The sequence below is a fragment of the Oryzias latipes genome, chromosome 16 (assembly GCF_053564925.1).
Source record: "Oryzias latipes strain Hd-rR chromosome 16, Olatipes_Hd-rR_3.1".
In the NCBI taxonomy this organism is placed as follows: domain Eukaryota; kingdom Metazoa; phylum Chordata; class Actinopteri; order Beloniformes; family Adrianichthyidae; genus Oryzias; species Oryzias latipes.
The window spans coordinates 19,864,723-19,888,066 of record NC_136252.1 but is presented as its reverse complement, the minus strand read 5'-3'; the positions used below and the strand labels follow the sequence as shown (position 1 = coordinate 19,888,066).

General features: G+C 40.3%; 2 protein-coding genes and 1 long non-coding RNA gene across 4 annotated transcripts; 1 reads left to right on the top strand and 2 right to left on the bottom strand.

Moving 5' to 3' along the window:
- Window positions 1-8,480: 8,480 nt before the first annotated feature.
- fam8a1b (family with sequence similarity 8 member A1b) lies at window positions 8,481-11,508 on the bottom strand. Of its 2 annotated transcripts, none has more exons than XM_023964145.2 (5): window positions 11,017-11,508; window positions 10,266-10,389; window positions 10,019-10,142; window positions 9,793-9,932; window positions 8,481-9,708 (listed from the first exon to the last, which is right to left on the bottom strand). In XM_023964145.2, the coding sequence occupies exons 1-5, from the start codon at window positions 11,462-11,464 to the stop codon at window positions 9,564-9,566; spliced, it is 981 nt and encodes a 326-aa protein (XP_023819913.1). In that variant the 5' UTR covers window positions 11,465-11,508; the 3' UTR covers window positions 8,481-9,563. The 2 variants fall into 2 exon arrangements, with proteins under 2 accessions (XP_023819913.1, XP_023819914.1); XM_023964146.2 differs by having other exon boundaries at window positions 10,266-10,386.
- LOC144984452 (uncharacterized) lies at window positions 11,506-20,054 on the top strand. Its single transcript, XR_013648164.1, has 2 exons — window positions 11,506-12,247; window positions 12,488-20,054. It is a non-coding gene; the product is annotated as an uncharacterized LOC144984452 (long non-coding RNA).
- A 1,184-nt stretch (window positions 20,055-21,238) lies between these two features.
- Window positions 21,239-22,617, bottom strand: fabp4b (fatty acid binding protein 4b). The gene is made up of 4 exons (XM_004077852.4): window positions 22,416-22,617; window positions 22,114-22,289; window positions 21,939-22,040; window positions 21,239-21,448 (listed from the first exon to the last, which is right to left on the bottom strand). The coding sequence occupies exons 1-4, from the start codon at window positions 22,486-22,488 to the stop codon at window positions 21,395-21,397; spliced, it is 405 nt and encodes a 134-aa protein (XP_004077900.1). The 5' UTR covers window positions 22,489-22,617; the 3' UTR covers window positions 21,239-21,394.
- Window positions 22,618-23,344: the final 727 nt, after the last annotated feature.

Sequence of the window (23,344 nt, the reverse complement as noted above, 5' to 3'; positions counted from 1 at the left end):
TCTCTTTTTTTCTGTCTTAATTAATTTTTTTGACTTCTATTTCGCCTGCTTTACATCTTGTGTTCTATCCGTCTGGTGCATGGTTCAAGTTTTTCTCTGAGGGACAGAAAAAGTCATCTTATCTGAATCTCATCTCACTTAATTTGTTGCTTGTGAAATAGTTATAGAAAAGGGGATACAGGACATTTGTAGCTAAAAGGCCCATAACAGGAGGGACAGAAAAGGGTGTGTGTCTTTCAGTCACAAAGAGGTGAGAGACGAGAGCAGGAATAAAAAGAGTATCAGGCATCCAAAATGCATCCTTACTGAACACGCCAAGATTGTTTTCTCAGCTGCTCAGCTTGAGAAGAAATGTGTTACATGTGTTCTATGCCAAGCAGCTGTAGTCTCTCTTTCTATGACTCATTTTTCAACAAGAAAACTATTCAGTGTGAACCTGGGTAACAACAGCAAAAGAATGAAAAGCAGCTTTTTACAACCTTTGCAGTAAAACGGAAAAAGTTCTTACAATGCGTTGCATTGCTTTTACCTTGAAAAGACTGACCGTAAATGAACGTTCAGCTGAAATAAATGGACTTTCAGCACAAATTGTTCGTTACAAGATCAGGAATGAGACTGTGGTTGTAGTTAGATCAAAGGTTTCCCACTGCGTCTGTGGTTTGGGAAGTCTTTGTCACAGTCCAGGGAATAAGAACAAGTGAAAAACACTTTGTTGACATCTTAACAGATGGTACTGGATACCTCAGAGAGGAGAATGATGTGGTCCAACCTGACAGGGAGGGTCTTACCAGTCCTTTTTTTTTGGTGTATTCTTGTCTTTTGAGCACATACGCAACAGTCTGAGCTGCAGGTGCCACATTCCACAGTGTGGTGCAAATCAAGTAGGAAACAAAAACAAGTTATATGTCAACTTGGCACAGTTACACATAAAGAAAAACAGCTAGCATAGAAGATATCAGTCCACTTTCTCAGCATATACAATTTACAAGATGGTAGCACTCCTCTGTTTTTTTTAAAAGACTCCATGCCCCTCCTGTTCCTTGTGCACTTTCCAGCTTTCAAAGGGGAAAAAAACCTTGAAAACTAATATTAGCGTTAGCAGGGAGGTTGCAGGATCGTATGACCTTCACTGCAGATCTGAAGATTAGTTCCCTTCTGAAGTTTTAGCTAAATTTTCTCGGTTCCACATTCTAGTATAAATCTGGAGAAAAAGAATCACAGTACCTTTTAAACTGGTGGGTGTCAAGCCAACAATTATCCAAGCATCATTACCCACATTTTGCACAGCCTCCTCAGCCTGCGTTTATGGAGACTAAGCAAGACTCCTTTAATGCTGGAAACATGTCCAGACATGCTGCACTGATGCACATGTGACTGGGCAGCTGTATGGTAAAAACAGAAGGTTATTTCCAAATGTACACAGTCTTTGGCTTGACTAACCTTTTTTTTTTTTTACACATTTTCTAGGAAACTCTGTACAAAGATGTGTAATGCCAGTTCCAAACATTCTGTAGTCACCATTTAGGCTACATAATTAGTGAAAAAGTTATTGAGGCTTGGCAGGCTTAACTGCAAAAGTAGAGCAATCCAAATATATTTATTAGGCTTATATCAGACATCTTAAATGAGGCGTCACATAGGCAGTTTTTTCACTTTGGCTTTATTAATCCCCAGTGCTAATCAAAGTCTTGAAGTACACTTTAATTGAAAATTGCATTAAAATGTCTAAAAAAAATTGGCAGTTATTGTTAAAGCAGCTGTAGAGATTGATTACATGTTCTTAGTGCTGGGGCAGAAATAATCTTGTTTTTTAGATATTTGGTTAGATTCAGGAATAATGTGCCTGCAGACACTGGAGCAAGATCACCCAGGTCATTCCAGGCTTGAGGCAAATGTAGATCCTTTAACAGCCACGGGGATGTTGTTTCCTCTGTAATCGGGGAATCTGAAGACTGGGAACAAAGAGCAGGAGCAGAGTACATTCTAGAATATGCCACATTTTCCATTTGATTGGCAGAACCACCAGGGGAACTGTAGCCTATAGGTTTCCTGCAGGACACTGCAAAAACAAAATCTTAGGAAAGTAAAAAGACCCTTCTTTCAAGAAAAAAAATGTCTTATTTTCTGTCTTGCAAGAAAAATAATCTTTTCAAGAAAGTTTTTTAATTGTAAAATAAACTTAGTTTAAGAAAACATGTCATAGTAATATTTTTATTTGAATAATAATCCTTTGACCATTTAAGGATAAGGACTTAAGGCCATTTTTCTTTTTACCCCAAATTGCAGACTTTTTTTTGTGGGGGGTATTTAAGAAAAATGTTTTTGCAGTGTAAACAGCTCCTATATAGTCAGAGTTGTTCTCTGGCTTTACCTAAATACACCATTTTCTTTTACCAGATAATTTTAAATGAAGTTTATAGTTTACACAATAGTTGATTGCAAGTTAACCATTGTGCATTTTGACTGGGCTTCAGTTACTTTTATCTTTTCCCAAACTGTCAATGAAATAAGTGAGATGCAGAGTTATCTATCACAGAACATTTTACAAATGTGATTTTTCTGCTGCCAATTAAACAGAAAATGTTAAACAATTTTATTGTTTTTGTCCTTTTTTTAAAACACGTTTTATTACTTTTTTCAGCAGTTTGAATAAGAACTTTATTTGGATTGAAACTGTGTTCTAATTAAAGGTTCTTAGATAAGAGTATAATGGTCTCTAGTATATTGTGGCTTTATGTCAGAAGCAAAAGATTTTCCCTCCATCTGTATATGATTCATCTCTCAACAGTGCATTTTTGCATTTTTTCAAGGTATGTGAACTCCTTCCAGTTAAAAACTCGTGCATCAACACCTAATTTTCTCAGTTGTCAAAGTGTCTTTTGGGCAACACTAAAGTCCTTATGGGGTATTTATCATTTACAGTTTTTTGGTCATGGTTCTGTGGTGAATACATGCTATGTAACACTGCTGGAGAAAGTTACATTTCCAGCTGGTGACAAAGGACATAGATAGTCTGGACAGATTTCTTCACAATCACAACGCACTTGTTATCAATGTCAACATAGCCTAAAAAGCATGTTGACATTCTGCTGGCAAGGCTCTTTTCCTATGATCAGAATTTGTACTTGTACGGTAATTTAGTACTTTAAAGATGCGAAAATTAAATTTTAATGAAAGTTGACCAAAAAAAATAAAAAGTTGTCAGTCCAGGTCTGAAGGCCTGCTAGGTCAAGTAGTATGGAAAATAAAAACCTCTAAACTCCATCCTGTCTGAGAGCAGACCTTCCTCTATTGTGGCGCGCGACACTTTAGAGGGAGCAACATGCCTACTCCATGCTATGTGGGGAGAATGTGAAAGTACTAGCTGCCATGGCAACAAGGCAGCTCCACTGTCTCCAGTCCCCATTAAGAAAGATGGGTGGCAACGTGGCTGCAGCTCAATGGTGGTGTTGCATGACACCCTGAAAAGGCCTTTTGAAAGCCTGCGAATGCAGCAGTCAATGAAAAGGGGAAAAGGACAGCAGATCCATCAGGCAGGTGATGCCTACCTCACCTTCTCCTCTGAAAGAAAACTTTTCTGCAGTTTTTATCTGCTGATTTAAAAAAAAATTGGGAGCTTGTGCAAGGTTATTCCTACATTTTTAGTTTGGAAGGATCATTAAAACAAGTGGAAAACTTCATCTGAGAGAAGTACATGGGATAAAAAAAATCCTGTGTTAAACATATATATATATATATATATATATATATATATATATATATTTATATATATATATATATATATATATATATGGTCTTTTTTGTTGCTACAATATAAAATCTCACCTTATTATTCATCTTTCAACTTTACAACAATTGTGTCACTGCTAAAAATATTTTTAAAAATAAGATTTTTACTTTTTTGTCAATCAGGAGTCTAAAAGTTAGTCTTGCAAAATATCAATTTGTGCATTATGATTCATAGTTGAAGCTGTGATTGCTTTATGTGGAGGAGTAGATGAACAACCTCTTGATCAAACTGTTACGTCAGAATGATTACCTCAATTGTCACAGTTTTCTACAGAAATTCCTCAAACGCCTTTTTTTCTCTGTTTTTAACAGTAATTGTCATGCCATGGGTAAAGATTTCCTATTGACAGCAAGTATTTAAACAACAAAGTCACACTTCTCAGTCAAATGACTTGAGTTTACTGCAGGATGCCATTAAACTGAGTTGCTTGACTCTGTGTCATGTAGAAACTGTGCCTGTGGTGGGAGCCAAATTCAGCAGAACAAAACAGATTTCATCCTGAGTCCAAGTGACTGCCAAGACTCTTTCATTCAGCCCAAAATAGCAAGCCACTGCTTACGCACATCTCCAGAACATAGTTTAGGCAACTAAAGGATTGGGTGGGAGTAATTTGTGGAGGAGGAATACAACCACAGAAAGAACTATGTGGAGTTCATTTGACAACATTAACCAGATATATCCGACACACCAGATTGTGTTTAAAACAAGAAAAAAGAAAGGAAAAAACAAAACAAGCTTGATGTGCGACCATTAGGGGAAATTGGTAATGAGCATTTTTTGCCTGTAGGTTTTGTGAAGATTCATGTGAGATGTGTGGGTTTGATTATCCTCTAACTAATTCATTTTTATGTTTTTATCATTCAGATACATTTTAAGTAAATGCCTTTTTTTTTGTAAAAGCGAAATTTGAAAAATGAAGCTATGAATTTGACGACCAAAGCCTAAAAGGACCCCTTTTAATTAAGTCCCCCTGTTCCTCCTGCCTCCTCTTTGTTCAGTACCATTCTCACACAATAGAGGGCGCCTCACTGGATCCTTCAATGGCAACAAGAGCTTTTTTCCTCTTATACTTTTTTTCCTGTTTGTCCTTCAAACTCAAGAGACACTGATTGAAATACACAGAGCCCTATGCCTTTTTGCATAGGGATTTTACATGAAAAATCAGTTAAGAAGGTGAATGATGTGTTTCAACGAGAAACAAATTATTTAAATATCACCGTGTTAAACACTTGAGAAATTCAATGTCTGGACTGCAAAGGTGCTCCTTCACAGTAACGTGAAGGATTTCACTGTCTTCATAGGCAAATGAAAACCACCACTTTGTCTTCTGTCTGACACAGACTTGTAGAAATGTACATCTATGGAGTCTTTGTCACTTCTCTAAGGTAGCCCACTTTGTCAGTGATCTTACGAGGACTGTTTTCATGAGAGACTTTCTCTGTTGTCCAAGTAATAGTTAGCTGTACAACTCAAATGCAAAAAGATTTAGTGCAAGGTTGGGCAGTGAACAAAGACATAAAGGTAGCTGGTGTAAGAGTAAAGGATGCAGAAGACAGGGTTAGATGGAAGAAGCTGATTCGCTGTGGTAAAACCCCCAAAGGGAAAAGCTGAAAGGAAGAGAAGAATGCCAGTAGTTGGTAAAACTTTTGTCAAAAAATATAAATGAGGAAGATCCGTTTCTTAGCCTTTACATTTGCTAGGTTTAGACCCACAACTGCTTTCAACACCACTTAGGTGGAGTGAAATCATTTGTTCATTTGTTCATCAGAGGTTATGCTACCTCTATTCGAACCCGGCATGTTTTCTTGTCATTTATTAATTGATTGCTTGATGTTGTAAAATAAAGCAGGTGTTAAAAGACGTCACAAATCACGACTTTTAAACCAAACTTCTATTTACTTGATGCTATAGAACACAGAGGCAAATCCCTACACAACTGCTTTAATTCCCTCTCTAATCAAATTACATGACAAACAATAAGAACCATTCTTATTCAAACCATTCTTCAACAATTCTTTAAGAACCAACAGTAACAAAACGGCAAAAAGTCACAAGAGGACAAATGACTTCGAACATTTTTCTTTTTTTGTCTATTTACCTTTGCATTTTCTCAAGCGTTCCTTGAAATATAAATATAAAATAAGAAAGAGTGGGAGAAAAAAGTCTGAAAATTCTCCACAGTTACTAATGCAGCATCCCACGGTTGTCCTGACAACCTAATATTCAGAGTCTCGAGGGGAAATCAACTGTATTCAAAAAACAGCCAGAAACCTGTTATGTATTAAAAAATGGCATGAACGTTGCGCTGCTGCACTTTAAGCACACACTAACAGACACACACTCACATTTCTGCTTAGTGTTTTTACATCCCTCATCCAGAGTTTTTTCTTGCTGCACACTCATCTATTTTTACAGCAGGATAGGAAGTGGCGGACAAGCAATGTACTGTTCAGTAAAAACAGCTAGTTCTTTTAATTTATTGTTTTCTATTTGGAAAAAGGAGAGATATAATGAAGCTTAAGGCCGTTGCATTTCTGCAGAAAATGTCTTAATCATTTTAGAAATGAATCTTAAGGAAATTAAGTCTTAAAAATCCTTTATGTAATTAAAAAATACTTAGCTTACATAGAAATCAAGTCCCAAAATGTCAAATGCGTTCATAGATGCATGTTTTTGGGTGCACAGTTTCTGGATGACATCTCTAGTGTTAAAGTAGACATGTATGTCCTTCCCAGTCAACAGGTCTTCTGTTTATCAACAGCTACTTCTAGCTCAGCCAACCTGAAGTGACTGGCTCCACTTGAAAGGAATACCAGAAGGCGCAGACACACTGAGCGAGCAGCGGCGGCGGCAAACAGCGTTTCAGCCCACATCACGTTTTTGCCACTTCATCTCACCTGGAGTCTGTTTGCATGAAAAGCAGCTGCCACATGCTGGCAGCACTGAGCTAGGAAATAAGAAAAGAAAAGTCTTCAAGGGCACAAATGTCATCAATTGCTGTGGATATTTGAGCTCATTTGAGCCCAGACTATTTACTGTATCCCTCTAGCCTGTTCGTGGATCTGTTCAGATGCAGGACACATGGCTGTCAGGGAAAGCTGTGAGCCCTTCATGCCACCTGCAGATGAATTCCCTGTTAGAGCCAGAAAGGCTGGACACTGCATCAACTCTGTACCGTATGGCGTGCCATGTGGTGACAAGGAAGTGGATTTTTCAACCGCGCCACTGAAATCTGGACAAGGGTAGTTTATGGGAACTGACTTTCCTCCAAGTCCAGCAAAGAAAATGTTATTGACGCAACTGAGAAAAAGAACAGACTTGTAGTTTTTTTTATTATTTATGCTGTAACCTCGGTTTTAGATGCAAGAGATCTTCAGAAAATTTTTGCAATGAATGATTCAAGGTTTGAATGCAACACATCTGAATCCCGTCACCTGGTTCTGTCCAAAACTCTCATTAGACGTAGCAAACTTCCTCCTTTTCTTCTTTGCTGATGTTTCGTTCGCATCCTCCGATATGTGTGGACGCTCTTTAGGCCTGTGGGTTCTATTCATCTAAAGTTTATGACACAGTGAATGGAAGCCGCATGTGGGGGGGGTCAGCCTGTAATCTGGCTGTACCATCTGTGGCTGTCATCTGAAGCTGCCACTTAGTGGGCTGAACACAATCACCAAGTCAACACTTGCCAACTGTTAGAGCTGCCATGGTCCCCTCCGAACGAGATCTGCCAGGAAGCTGGAAGTACGAGAAGCGTGTCTCCAACAGCAGCTCTTCTGGTGAAGCCTGCCTGTCTGTGAGGATGAATGGACTTCACGCAAATATACATATGCCAACTTAAATCAGAAATAGATATTACTAAGACACAAGACTGTTTTCAGATGTGTGCACTGGCAAAGTGTTGTTTCTCAGGAAGCAGCAAATACACAGCATATGGAGCCATATGCAGAGGAGAATATGGTTACGGTAGTCTCATTCTAACAAACTCCAACCACAGATTCATCATCATTAGGGTCAAAGAGGTTGTGGAGCCTGTCCCAGCTATTCTGTTAAAGTCTCAAAAATGTCTTTAAAAAATCAAATATTGGTTTTATGTTCTGGCTATATCTTAGTTGGAGTTTATTAAAAAAAAAAAAAGCAATCCTATATATCCACCCCCTAAAAATGTTATTCTGCACCTTTTAGAAAAGATAAAAACATAAACAAAGACACTACTAACACTGGAGTTTTCCCTACAATTACAGAATTCTAAGGAATTTAACATCTCATACAAAAAACATATTATTTACCTTTCTTTTTTAAACAGCTAACTTTAATAATGAAACTTTTCAACAGTTTCTTTTTAGCTTTTCTCGTTTTTTCTTAAATAGAACTGGAGACCAAGCTCTGTGGAAAAGCTCTCTAACATGAGTCATCATTTCATTTATTGGCCATTCTCACTTAAACTTACTGATAACTTTTTTTTTTTTTTTTACATAAAACTAAATTAAATTAATTTAAACACTACTGTAAGATGAGGTAAAAATAACTGTCACAAAGAACAAAAGTAACTGCTTTGTAAAACTAGAAATCATTTATGAAATTGACTTGAGTTTCATTTCACTTATTATAGAAAATAAAAATCCTTTATGCAAAATCTGTCACACACACACACACACACACATGCAGGTGGAGCAAATAAAGGACATGAGTGTGAGGGGTCACAGAAGTCTGCAATATATTTAAACTCAATGTAGAAGCACACTCATTGGAAATAATACATTTCTGTTCCAAAAAACAATGAGACACAGTGCTGACAAATTTCAGAAATAACTTGCACATTTTGTAAATTCATTAAATCGAAAATGATTCATCAGTTTTACAGATTCTCTCTTTCTGACCAGCTCGTGTTTCATATGATAGCAGCACCACTTTGCAAAGAGGCGTTCAGGTACAAAAATGAAGCTCAAATTATTCAGTGGGAATCACAGAATGAGGGAAAAACCAATCCTGAGCAGCTTTTGACGAGATAGAACATGAAAAAAGACGGAGAGGTGGACCAAGTGGCCTGTTAGAAAACTAGTATGTTTAAGGTAACGGAGGGGTACAGTACACACGCGGCACATCTAAATTTGTTAGAATGCCATAAATACTTCAAATATTAAAAAAGAATGTCTCTTGCATTAAAAACACTTCATCGCAGTTTCTGTGTTGAAAGAAGAGATGATGGTAAAGGTTTTTTTTAGCTCGTCTGATACTCTATAAAAAGAAAAGCTGTTTCTCAATTTCAACCAAAATTATCCACTAAAATTGACAATGCAATGATTTTTTTTTACCCCAATTATACATCCTTTTAAGACATTTTTCCTTACATTCCTATTCTACAAACGCTCATTAAAGGGTTTTTAGAAACAGATTATAATATAAATACAAACTGAGAGTAAAGAGTCATTTAAACACTGTTTGATCCATGATATTCCCCTTTGAACTACAAATCTATAATAATATTAACTTTAAAATAAAAAGGCAAAGCATGTGTTGATAATAAAAAAGTGCATTTACCACCATTCATACTGTGCTTTAAACAGATACTGAAAGCAGCATGTAGACCTTCATGCAGAATTACAGTGAGTGTCAGGAATTAGTTTAGTAGTAATACACTGGAAAAAGTCCACATTGATGTGGCTCAGACTTTTAGAAGACACCTCAGCTTCACTGTATTCTAGAAGAAGCTGCTTACAGCAGCGGTTGAGTTTTGTGGTTGTTGTCATTTTGTAAAAATCCTTCTGCTTTGGTATCATCTGATCCTGGATCGCTTGACGACTATTGTACCGGCAACCATGTCGTACACAGTCCTGTTGTGCTGGAAGAAGAGAAGTGTGATGAAGGCGGGGAAAAAGAAAGCAATGGAGAAGTTTTTATTCAAGGCTCGGACTGTTGATCTGAAAGAAGGAGAGAGAAAAAATAAAGGACACGGATGACTTAGTGTGATGCCTGCTCAAAAACTTTATAAATGAGCCACTTACGCAGAAAGAGAGACATTAGTTGCTGGGACCACCAGCACCCTGTTGGGCTGAACCATAATAGAAGAATCACACGTTACTACTCTGAGTCCGATAAGAAACTTCCCCGGTGTGGCTCCTCCTGCTCCCCAAATACACACGATCTGAACGGAGAAAGATTTGAGAGATCGCACATAAATCCACTGGGTCTTTGCACGTTTCATTGTCTCACTCTGGCGTCAAAGCTTACCTCATAAAAACACACCAGTATTCTGTAAACAAGGGCAACAAGCATCATTTTCTGCAGCTCTTCCATTGATGTGTCCTCGTCGATTTCCTCGACTATGAAATGCATGGCAAACTTTGATACATCTCTGAAATGCAGAAGGAAATAACGGAAATAAAATGTTTTTCTGTATCCATTTCATGATGTTTCTTTATTTATTAATTTTGTTATTACAGAGGATTAAAGCCAAACGGCTGGGATGGAAACTTACTTGATTCCACTAAGATGCATAATGCTGATGATTATGGTTGCTTTAATGAAAAATAGTATGAAGAAATCCACCATCTCAGCCATTAGTCTTTGGAGAGGTGAAGGAATGAGGTACTCCCGGCCTGCTGAAAACAATCACACAAAAGTCGGTTTTAAAAGAAAATCTGGATCAGTGGGTTGCACAGGGGTGTGTTGGTTTGCAGTGAGAAGGCCTGGCTCGTTCCAATCCCAAATCTCTGCAGGTTTTCCGTGTGTATGTGAAGGTTTTCTCTGGGTATTCCAGCTCCCAGTGCAAAAACAGGCTTCACCGGTTAACTGATGAATGAGGAGGTTTGACAGCAACCTTTGTCAACCAAGCATTGGTTGTAGCTCACCGGTGATGTTTACTGAAACATTCGTGAACATCAACCCATCACAGAGAAGAAATTCTTAAATCCTAAAACTTTAGTGTTTATTGTTAAGCCTTGTCTTTGCATTTAACAAACATCTGATAGTCCTTTTTATGCAAGTACCTTTTATGGATCAATAATGTTGCCTTAAAAATCAATGTGAGCCCCTCCTAGACTATAAGCTTCAAAGAATGGATAATTTTCACTTAAAGTTGTGTTATTCTTTATTATAAAAGTCTGGATCATGTTACAAATGATTGCAGACAAGAATTCGAAATAACTGGGATATCAATTTTCAAACTACTGTCCATCTGCGGTCTAATAATGCCGGTAAGATGCTGCAAACCGGCTATATTTTTGTACCTGCTCTTTGGGCATGTCGATTCTCCTGCGGCGGCTGCGCGGGGACTGCAGCTCCGGCAACGCCTTCACCTGCGCGGCTGCTCGCGGAAGTGGTGGCGGCGGGCGGGTAGGGCGATAACGGCAGACCCAGCAGGCTCTCGTGCCACCTCTGAGAGCCGAAATCAACCACCGTCGACGCTCCGCTGCCGGACGACGGGAAATAAGACGGACAGGACATGGCTGACGCCGCAAGCCAGCTTTGCCAGTTCACATATCCAGTGTAGTACTGCCACATCCATGCCTGCAGCCTCTCGCAGTATTCCGCTGTGGCGCCGCCTGTCTTTCTGTCAGAGTTGCTTTGGTTGTCTGTTCGTTGGGTTTCGTTGTCATGCGGAGACGTAACGTCTCTAACAAAGGGCTTACAATTTTCTTTATCGACTTCCATAGTTGTGTTTTCTTTGTCGACCATGTTTGAAGGCGTTGCGTCACGTACTAACGTACAACGTCATTCCGGGTCGGTTCATTTTGGACCAGAGAAACAAGACGCAAATAATTATTTTTTGAAAACAATAATATAAATAGTGGTTCACTTACATATTTTATCAGTAATATATTTAATACAGCGCACAATATATTGCCTATTGGAAAACAATGCAACCAACGTTAAATTTAGATTTATCACCTATTATTTGGGTAAAGTGGTATCTTCCAAATATAGCTGCTATTATGAGAATCAACCACTAGAGGGAAGCATTTCAGCAATATTTAAACTGCAACAAAATCGTAACTTTCTTTGGTCTGTTGATCAGTACAGACTTGCAATTGCAAATTAAAATAACTAACAGCTTTGAACATTTTCTCTTAAATAATTACACCCGTTTTGTTCTTATTAAATGATAATTGCTGCTCTATTATAACAGCATTTATGTTGGACGGAGGGGATTGGAGGGAAACAATGTTAAAACAGCTGGAAGTTGTGTAAGGAAGGATATGGCATTAAATGGTAAACAATGTTGAACTTTAGTACAATTTTCAGTTTAAAAACTGGAGTGTCACCAGTTAAAGGCTCACAAGTCTGGTGTAGCCCATGTAATATGTTTTGTGTTAATTTCACCAAAATCGCTTTTGTTGTCTTTATTTTGTTGTTTTTATGGGAATGTTTTAAGCTGAGACTTTTATTTTGGTGGTTCGCTGCTACTTCCTGTCCTTTCGCGGCATTCACCTCAGTCTCTGTGAGGACTGCCGAGAGGAGGTAAGCAGCAGACTTTGCTCTAACCAGTTTGGGTAAAAAGGGGAGTTTAGTTAAAGTTTAAAATATAAAAACATGTTAACAAGTTAAAACTTTCCTCACATCATTTTTATTTTTTCTTATCGCGTGAAATATATTGTTATGGGCAAATGCAGCACTTGGCGGTATGCTAGCCTTGACGGGACTTGAGCTAGCATGTATGGTCTCACATGTGACTCTGGGGGTTTTCTCCGCCTTCCTCAGGTGTGTGTGGAAGAGTGAGACCCGACGCGACGTTTATGTGCTGTATTTTTGTTTTCACACAGGTATGTGAGCATTTATTTTCATCAGATATATTTCATTGCCTTTTGCTTTTTATTAGTTGATTTATATTTGTTTGGGGTATATTTTATTACACAGTGTTATTTGTATTGATGTTTTGTAATTTGAAATGATACAAAAATGCCATTCAATGAGCGGAAGTGTGCTATATATGTACTTTTGTAATATGTAGAGTCTCTGTGAGGACTGCCGAGAGGAGGTGTGTGTGGAAGAGTGAGACCCGACGCGACGTTTATGTGCTGTATTTTTGTTTTCACACAGTAAATTCCCTCATATGATGGCAATCCCGGTGTGAGACTCTTTATTCATTGAGGACACAACGCAGAAGTTTTTAGCCGATGCTGCACACGCCCAGCAGCAAGAGTGTGCCCGGCTACATTGGTGCCGTGACCCGGATCCACACCGCTCAGAGTGGTTCTACATCGTTCCTGGAGCTGTGGATCAACGCCAGCTTGGTCACCAGAGGTTGCTGCAGAGCGCCCCAAAAGGGGTTATTTTCTACTTAAGCAAAGAGAAACGTAACAGACGTTTGTATGCAAATTTACCAGACACTTTTCTTTTTCGGTTTAAGAGTTTGTACAGTACTTTGTTTAACTTCAGGTAATTTGATTACTACACTACAAAATGGCATTTTTTGATGATGAGGGAGGAAAACCAAAAGTTCCTACTCAGACGTTTTCTTTCGGCGTGGGTAGAGGGAGACGTATGAGTGAGTTACTCCAAACTCCGGTCAGAGATGCAGATACTAGGTCACCAGCCTTTTGTTCCACCCGCATCTTGGGGAGTGTACCTACTGGCCCTAACCAAAATGAAACTGTTTCAAGTTTTCCTGTTGTTACTGACTCAAGTTTAGACTCGTTGATAACGCATATTGCTCAGCAAGTAGGGCAGACTATAAAGGATCAGTTAAAAAGTGAGATGGGACAAGGATTGAATGAGACACCTGCCCAGAGTTGTGTGAGTCAGCCGTTTAGTGATCCCAGTCACCTGAATTTGTCCGGTGCAAAATTTGTTCTCCAACCAGACGCGAAAGAGCCTCCAGTCTTCAGGGGAGATGGTTCGGACAAGAACACAGTGTGCGAGTGGCAAGAGTTAATGGAAACTTATTTCAGAAAAAGAACCATACCTCTTGGTGAACAGCATTCTGAAATAATGTCTAAGCTAACAGGCAAAGCTAAAGATGTGGTAAGGATAACTCTGCGCAGCAGTCCATCCATGAAGCCTCAGGAAAATCCCAAACTCATCTATGACATTCTCAGACAGCACTTCAGTGATGTGACGTACTCATGTATGCCAATGGCCGATTTTTATAGCACAGTCCCGGTGCCAGGAGAGGCCCCAGTTGAGTACTGGTTTCGACTGAATAAAGCTGTAGATGCTGCTGAGGAGGGGTTAAAGCGGCTAGGGAAGCACATGGAAGACCCTTGTCAGGAGGCAACCATGATGTTTGTTAAACACTGCCCGGATCCCACACTTCAATCCATTTTCAGATTCAAAGCCCCAGACAAATGGACTGCTAGTGAAGTCCAAGAGCACATTGATCGTTTCCAGGTTGAAAGAAAAGAGCAGGCCCTCTCCAGGCATGAACACACTCGTTCTGTTACAGTTCATGTCCAAATGCCTGAACCCAGCCCGTCAGAAAGTGCAACTCCTCCAGCAGAGCCAGTCAAACAGAAGGATAACCTTAATCCCTCATGTAACGACGACTGTCTAAAGACATTAATGACTATTTTTGATCGTGCACTATCACAGAATAACCATGCAGTTTCTGATTCTATCAAACCTGATCATTTTCAGCGACGCTCATGCAGAGTTTGCCAGTCCCAAGAGCACTCCACTCTTGCTCATTGCAGACAAAAGCGCTTGTGTTTAGCATGCTTTGAACCAAACCACTTAAAGAGGAACTGCCCTAACGATAAAGCCACCCAAAAATCAGGCACATCCACCCAGCAGAACACCCCGCCTTTAAACTAGCTGGCCCGCATTGGGTGAGGGAATGTGTGGGCATTCGTAATAATACCCTCGAAAGTGGTGATATGCAAGAACACTACGTTAAAGCTTGCAGTGTAGCACCAGCTGGTGCTAAGGTGATTGTGCAGAACATGCAGCGATTGGGTTCTTATGATGAACTGTTTTACACAACTGTCAAGTTTAACAACACATTTGAAGTACAGGGAATGTTAGATTCAGGATCCATGGCATGCACTCTCAGCGAAAAAGCAGAGTTGGAGATGTTGAACAAAATGGTGCTCTCAGGTCCTATTCCCTTAACTCAAGAGGTTGTACTTGTGGGTTGTGGGGGAGCATTGAGTAAACCTAAGTGCATGTATGAAGTGGAAATGAAGCTTTATGGACAGGACTGCATTGTACCCGTTCTTGTGGTGTCTGGACAGCGTGATGATTTGATTATAGGAACTAATGTAATCAGATTTTTGATGAGTCAGTTCAGGGTGACCAATGATTGTCTGCATTTAGTTTCCAGTGGCAGTCTTTCTCCAGAGTGTGAGCAGTTTCTTAATCTCATGGTTAACTCTTCCCAATGGCAATATGATGAGCTCCCAGATAAGATCGGGACAGTTAAGCTGCAGCAGTCAGTGACTTTGCTAGCCAGGCAAGAACACTTGGTTTGGGGTAAACTGGCAGATGTATCTACATGTGTTGCAGTAGAGGAGTTTTTGCTTTCACAAGGCTTGTGCCAGCTTGAAAATTTTGAGAAACAGGAGAAGTCGGACAGCTACCCCCTAGATGTAAAACAGAAACTGAAACAGGTGGGTCTTGCTGACATTGACTTAGACCAGTGCCAGGCAAGCCCCAGTGGTAAGGGAAAGCTAGTTGCTCTACTGGAACAGTACAATGACATTTTTTCTAAACATCCATTAGATTGTGGTGAGGCAAAAGGTTTTGTGCATCGTATCAGGCTTACGGACGAAAGACCGGTTCGAATGCCCTACCGGCGAGTACCACCTGCCCACTACCAGAAATTACGACAAGTGTTGTCTGAAATGGAGGAGCAAGACATCATTAGGAAATCAGTGAGTGAATATGCTTCCCCGCTTGTCCTAGTGTGGAAAAAGGATGGTAGTCTTAGACTCTGCACCGATTTCAGGTGGCTGAATGCCAAGACTTTCAAAGATGCACACCCACTCCCGCATCAGTCAGACTGCTTAGCTGCTCTAGGCGGAAATGCCTATTTTAGCACAATGGACTTGACCTCTGGATTTTATAATATCCCAATGGCAGAGAGTGATAAAAAGTACACCGCATTCACAACTCCCATGGGACTTTACGAATATAATCGAATGCCACAAGGATTATGCAACAGTCCGGCCTCATTCATGCGAATGATGCTCAGTATTTTTGGAGATCTAAACTTCAGCAGCCTTCTTTGTTACCTTGATGATTTGTTAGTGTTTGCAGCAACAGAACAAGAGGCTTTGATGAGGCTTGAGGTGGTTTTTCAACGGCTTAGGCTCCATAACCTAAAATTAAGTCCAAAAAAGTGTCACTTAATGAGGTCATCGGTTAAATTCCTGGGCCACATAATTGATAAGAACGGAGTTGCTGTAGACCCAACAAAAGTGGATGCGATAACAAAAATGACAAAGACAGATCTCATGGAAGATGATGGTTGCACTCCATCTGCAAAGCGAATTAAGTCCTTTCTGGGCATGGTGTTGTATTATCAGCATTTCATCCCAAACTGTTCCAGCCTAGCTAAGCCACTGTTTTCTCTTACGTCTGGCCAAAAGAGGCGTGGTAGAGTCAAGTTAAACAGCAACCAAGGCTCATACAGAAAACTCAAGCCCTCCGATTGGACAGATGAGTGTGAAGGGTCGCTTTCTAAACTCAAAGACAGTCTTTTAAACTGTGTCGTTCTTTCGCATCCAGATTTCACTCAGCCTCTGATTTTGTCCATTGATGCTTCGTTAGATGGGCTTGGTGCTGTGTTATCACAGGTTCACGCTGGCGAAACAAAGGCCCGGCCCATTGCTTTTGCAAGCAAGACTTTGAGCACCTCTCAAAAGAAATATCCAGCCCATCGGCTCGAATTCCTAGCCCTGAAATGGAGTGTGTGCGAGAAATTCAGTCATTGGTTAAGAGGCCATTCATTTACAGTATGGACTGACAACAATCCTCTTACCTATATAATGACTAAGCCTAAATTAGATGCCTGTGAGCAACGCTGGGTGTCTAAGCTAGCTCCTTACACATTTGATTTGAAACACATCCCAGGGACAAAGAATGTTGTAGCGGATACCCTCAGCAGAGACCCCTTCGCTAAAACAGTTGGCGAAAGACTCATAACTGAACAGTATGAACAACTACTTGCTGAGGCTGAGAACACCACCCCGGACAGTATTCAAGACACCTTCAGATTAAAAGTCCAATGTCAGAGAGTTAACAGATCAAAGCAGAGAGACACAACTCTTCAGTCTAACCCGGCCCTAAGTTGCTGTGATGAAGATGTGAGTGCTCTGCTGAATGTTCATAATCAATGGGAAGCTGCTGCTGAGACAAGAGCTGTACAATTTATTCAAGCAGTGCAGGATTTGTTGCCTCCAGGACAGGACTCACTTCCAATGTTCACACTGGCGGAACTGCAGCAGAGTCAGGAAAATGATGTTGCCATTTCGGCTCTCATGCCATTTGTCAGTTGTAAGAAACGCCCATCTAGACGTGAAAGAGCAAAATTTGATTCAAGAACTATGGTTTTGCTAAAGCAATTCGAGAGACTTAAATTTCAAAATGGGGTTCTTTACAGAGTCACCAAAGATCCCATTAGTAAACAGAAGAGGCATCAGTTTGTTCTTCCAGAAAGTCTCAAAGAGAAAGCTTTGTGTGCTATTCATGACTTTGCAGGACACCAGGGACAGGCGAGAACAATGCATCTCGCAAGGCAGAGATTTTTTTGGCCGAAAATGGAGCTTGACATAAAAGACTATGTGAAGTGTTGTCAAAGGTGCATCCTGGCGAAGACTCCAGACCCTTCTGCTCGTGCTCCTTTGGAGAGTATTCGAACTTCTGCTCCTATGGAGTTAGTGTGCTTGGATTTCTGGAGTGCTGAGGATACGAAGCAGCGGTCAGTAGATGTACTCGTCATAACAGATCATTTTACAAAGCTGGCCCACGCATTCCCCTGCCCAAATCAAACAGCTAAGCAGGTGGCAAAAAAACTGTGGGATCATGTGTTTTGCGTGTACGGTTTTCCCGAGCGCATTCACTCCGATCAAGGCACAAATTTTGAAAGTGAACTCCTTGCTGAGCTGCTCAAGTATTCAGGAGTGTCAAAATCCCGCACAACAGCATATCACCCCATGGGGAATGGTGGGACAGAGAGATTTAACCGAACGCTTGGAAACATGCTTCGGTCTCTCCCCCTGAGACAAAAGGAAAAGTGGCCTCAGCAGATACAGACCTTGACATTTGCATACAATTCAACAGTGCATGAAACTACTGGATATGCTCCTTTTCAGTTGATGTTCGGAAGGATTCCAAGACTGCCTGTTGATGTTATGTTTAAACAAGTGTTGAGTGATACTGTGGTGGTGGATTACAAAAACTATGTTAAAACACTCATGTCACATCTTCATGAAGCAGCTAGGATTGCTCAAAAACACAGCACTAAAGAACAAGACAAACAAGCTGAGGGCTACAACCGTAAGATCAAAGGCACTCATCTGAACATCGGAGATAGAGTCCTCATGGCAAACAAGGGTGAACGAGGCAAGAAAAAGTTAGCTGACAAGTGGAGCCCCACAGTGTACACAGTCAAGGACAGGAACACACAGAACCATACCTACAAAGTAGAAGACTTCAACGGAGTAACAAAGGTTGTGCACAGGAACCTACTATTGGATGTGAGCTTCCTGCCAGTTGTGAAGGCTTGTGATGCTGATGAGGAGTTGTGCACACCTGACTCGTTGGATGTGGACAACAGCATGGTGCGGACTAGCTCGTGGATAATGAGTGGCTCTGAGTTTTCATGCAGTCAGATGGACCAGGGTGACAGAACATCTCATCTGGACCAGACAAGTCAAGATTCTCCAGAGCCAGACAGTGAAAGAGAGTCTCTGAGTGATGTAATTCCATCTCAATGCCCAAGTGATTGGAGCCCTCAGAGGGATGGAGGTGATGATTTGGATAGTCTGGATGTTGAGAATGTTTCCAATTCACCCCTTGCTCAGTTATCTTCATTGGAGCCTGAAGCTGACACACTGGCAGACTTGCACCTAGTTCACCCAGACCCTGATAAGGACACTTCTGAAGTGCTGACTCAGGCACATCCGGTGAAAAATGAGGAATGTGTAGTCACGACTCGAGTAGGGAGAGTTAGCAAAAAGGTCAACCGACTTATTGAAACTATGGTTCAGAGGCCTTTGGGTTTGAGAGAATTTGCAAGTTCTCTTAATAGGAAGTCTCAGTCATTGTTGACGTTATTCTGAAAGTTCAGGGGATAGCGTGTTTTTTTGTGATACATGGTATTCAAGTATCCCTCAGAGTCTATGTGTACTGGTGGCAAGGTACTTGTATGGTGTAAACGGCATCATATTAATCTAGGAGACATTAAGGTCTGATCAACCTTATGACTACTCTGAACCTGTATGACAGGTAATTATCTAATTGACTGTGAAGCTTAGAGCTTTCTTGGAGCCCTTGCTTAGTGATGAGGTTTCGTTTTCTATTAGATACATTTTGGCGAAATCTAGGAGGGGAGGATGTAGCCCATGTAATATGTTTTGTGTTAATTTCACCAAAATCGCTTTTGTTGTCTTTATTTTGTTGTTTTTATGGGAATGTTTTAAGCTGAGACTTTTATTTTGGTGGTTCGCTGCTACTTCCTGTCCTTTCGCGGCATTCACCTCAGTCTCTGTGAGGACTGCCGAGAGGAGGTAAGCAGCAGACTTTGCTCTAACCAGTTTGGGTAAAAAGGGGAGTTTAGTTAAAGTTTAAAATATAAAAACATGTTAACAAGTTAAAACTTTCCTCACATCATTTTTATTTTTTCTTATCGCGTGAAATATATTGTTATGGGCAAATGCAGCACTTGGCGGTATGCTAGCCTTGACGGGACTTGAGCTAGCATGTATGGTCTCACATGTGACTCTGGGGGTTTTCTCCGCCTTCCTCAGGTGTGTGTGGAAGAGTGAGACCCGACGCGACGTTTATGTGCTGTATTTTTGTTTTCACACAGGTATGTGAGCATTTATTTTCATCAGATATATTTCATTGCCTTTTGCTTTTTATTAGTTGATTTATATTTGTTTGGGGTATATTTTATTACACAGTGTTATTTGTATTGATGTTTTGTAATTTGAAATGATACAAAAATGCCATTCAATGAGCGGAAGTGTGCTATATATGTACTTTTGTAATATGTAGAGTCTCTGTGAGGACTGCCGAGAGGTGTGTGTGGAAGAGTGAGACCCGACGCGACGTTTATGTGCTGTATTTTTGTTTTCACACAGTAAATTCCCTCATATGATGGCAATCCCGGTGTGAGACTCTTTATTCATTGAGGACACAACGCAGAAGTTTTTAGCCGATGCTGCACACGCCCAGCAGCAAGAGTGTGCCCGGCTACACTGGCTTAGCAAAGACGCGTGTTATTGCCACAACAGTATCTTCCAGCTTTATATATTTACAAGAACGCACACATTGTCAAGAACATAAAAACATTTCAATAAAGGGCCAAATATTCTACAGTGTTACTTTGTCTACTATTATAGGATTTTAATACTAAATGACTGGGTAAGTGGATTTAGAGCAATAGGAATTACCAGCTGATTGAGTGATTGTGTTTAAGGAGGTAAAGCCATTTCAGATGAAATCGGCTTCTTTAAGCCTGTATACACACACAGATCTAAGAAAGCTTAATCTGGAAAAATAAGATCTCCCTACAATAAAGATTAGGGAAGGCTTGATGCTTTAAGAAAAAAAGCAATTGGTATACAACATGAGCTTGCGATGGACTGATGAACCATCCAGGGTGTACTCCACCTTTGCCCAGTGGCTGAGATAAGGAAAAGCAACTTTTGTGTACATAAAGCACTTAAGCATTCAAAAGAAATATTCAAAGGAGTGATTAAAATTAAACAAGGCTCCTGCATCCCAATAAAAAAAGATTGTGGGTTTACACACAGTATTCATTGTTGCTTGATTACTGGGATTGTAAAGTTTGTTTTAGGATTTATGTCTCAACATGCTGTTACAAGAGCTCCAGTTAAACCAATTACTTGGAAGTACTCAGTACATCTGCACATCCAAGACAAAAAGGCCCGATTTGTAAGAAATGCGGAGGGGGGGGGGGGGGGGGGTCACAGCATTAACCTCAAGCAGGGATTTAGCCTCTTGCCTCTATTCACTCACATCCTTGTCATGAGGGCTTCATGCTGCATTTGCTTGTTTAAACAATGGGCTTTTGTCTGCACCCACATCCAGTTAGCCTAGAAATTGAATCCTCCCTCCAGTCAGATCACTTGGAATAAAAACGGACCAGTCTAAAGTCTGGACAAGGGGCTTTAGACTGAAAGCCAAAACTTACAATAAGATCACTGCTCCTTGGCTTAGAGTGGGGTAAAGCAGGGGTCATTAGCCAATTAAGTTATTTGCTAGAATTTATACGCCTCACTATAACATTTTATTTGAAAATACAGGTTTACATAATGGAAAAAATAACTTTTTAAATACTTTTATTAGCATGGATGACAGGTTACATTGACAGCTCATTTATGAGCAGACAGTTTCAAACTTTGACATATTTAACAGCACAGTTGATTTAGCATGGACTGATGGACGAACGTCAAGGCTGATGCCATTCAGGAAAATCATTTATGTTGCCTTCTCGTATGTCCTCACAGCAACAACATCATCCATGATGCATTTCTGTGGAGACAGATTCAAATAATCATCTTACTGTAAATGAGCCACTTTAGTGTTTTTAATGCCAAAATGGCCACATTATAATAGATCAAATGACAAACAGGTCTGGTGCTCAGACAACTTTTTAACCCTTGTGCTCATGTTCTCCCTACCATGACAAAGGTGGAAAGATTTCATGTAATCCATGGACACCAGTGAAGATCACAAATCATTGAAGAAAAAAGGTTCAGAGTTCTGTCTAGTGCAGGGGTGGGCAATTCCAGGCCTCGAGGGCCGGTGTGTCTGCATGATTTCCAGATAGTCTTGCCCTACTCATGGCTGATTACCTGGTTCAGGTGTGTCCAGCCAATTAGAACATGCCAGAGCAGGGTATGCTGGAAAACATGCAGGAATGCGGCCCTCAGTGCCCACCTCTGGTCTAGTGGGTCTAGATGACCCAACTCCCAATGTTAAAGTGTCTAGGATAGCACAAGGGTTACAGCACTTTACTCACAGCTATTAGTTTCCCCTCTTGAATCTCTCGCTCCAGAGTTGAGGTCTTGCCATCCCAGTTTTGTTTCTGCACAAGTTTTCCATTATCTAGGGTGAACGTGGACTTAAAGAAAAAAAAAAAAGTTTAATTAGCCATATTACAGAAAGAGATGGCCATTTGGGGTTAGTTCAAGTACCTTTACATTTCTGCCATCCACCGTTGTCTCATCAAATTCTTCACCCAGCCTGAACTTGATCTCCGTGGTCTTGAAGGTGCTCTCAGCTTTCATAGAGATGAGCCCATCAGCACCCACCTGGATCACCAGGTTAGGCTTCGTTATGTTACCCATTTGCCGTGTGGCAAACCCCATCCCTTTACAGAGGGAACACATTCAAAAAAAAAAATAAGATGCATTTTTTGCCTACATAACTTTGTACTTCCATATCCGATGGACATTTGTCAGAACATCATACCCACACAAAATTCATAGCTGCTTACCTACAGCCTTCATGTACTCATCAAAGTTCTCGCTGGAAGCTAAAGTCCAGGTTCCTGCAAACTGTTCAACCATGATGGGGGGGGAAGAAGAAAAGAGAGGAAGAGAAAAAAAAACCCCAAACGCTTCTGCTCAGTCAGAGAGCCGTTCTGGTCTGCAGGGTAACCTCCACACCAGGTCTCCCTTAGAAATACAGCTTTATGAAGCCTGAATGAGGGCGCGCATGATTCCCAGCTACCAATCATCAGCAGGTGCTCCCGTTGCCATGGGAACGAGAAGCTTAGAGGGCGTGTCTTCAAACCTGATTGGGATTATGAGTTTGATCAGGGTTTACTGACTTTGGAATTATTAAGGAGACTAAGATGTTGCAATAAAAGTCAGGTGATTTGTGTGTGGTTGCAGTTTAGTCACAAGAAAAATGCAACAAAGCAAACATTAAAATAATTTACAGAACAAAAATCAAAATCAAGACTTCTGTTGTTGTTTTTTAATCCTAACTAGTTTCTTCTTTTCTTTTTATTTCACTGTGGCAGCCCAGTACTTTAGTATAAACTCCAAATCCCAAACCAACTTTAATCTTTACAATGTGACAGGTCATGGAGACTTAAATAAAGAAAAGAGCACTTTATTTTGCTTCTATTCAGGTAAATTATTTAACAAATCATCCTAATGAACCCAACAGCAGTTATTTCTTCGGAGTTAAACAAAGTAACTCTATTTTATGAGATAATAGAACATTTTGACTACTGCTTAAATTCCTTCCAAAGACTACTAGGAAACTGATAATATAGTCTAAGGGCTTAGTGGAAAAAAAGTGTGTTCGCCATCATAACTTTGTACAACAATTCAAAAATTTCATCTTTTCCAATTGTATATTTCTTATTGAATGTGCTCAAATAAAAAAAATGTATAAAAAATAGTTTAGGTGTTG

Excerpts from the sequence above, each read along its gene's own strand:
- fabp4b (XM_004077852.4), bottom strand. The coding sequence starts at position 22,488 with ATGGTTGAACAGTTTGCAGGAACCTGGACTTTAGCTTCCAGCGAGAAC. Across the intron at positions 22,041-22,113 it reads TGGATGGCAGAAATGTAAAG|TCCACGTTCACCCTAGATAA; the intron begins GTACTTGAACTA and ends TTTTTCTTTAAG. Across the intron at positions 21,449-21,938 it reads AAGAGGGGAAACTAATAGCT|AAATGCATCATGGATGATGT; the intron begins GTGAGTAAAGTG and ends CTGTCTCCACAG.
- fam8a1b (XM_023964145.2), bottom strand. The coding sequence starts at position 11,464 with ATGGTCGACAAAGAAAACACAACTATGGAAGTCGATAAAGAAAATTGT. Across the intron at positions 10,390-11,016 it reads TCGACATGCCCAAAGAGCAG|CAGGCCGGGAGTACCTCATT; the intron begins GTACAAAAATAT and ends GATTGTTTTCAG. Across the intron at positions 9,709-9,792 it reads ACTAATGTCTCTCTTTCTGC|ATCAACAGTCCGAGCCTTGA; the intron begins GTAAGTGGCTCA and ends TCCTTCTTTCAG.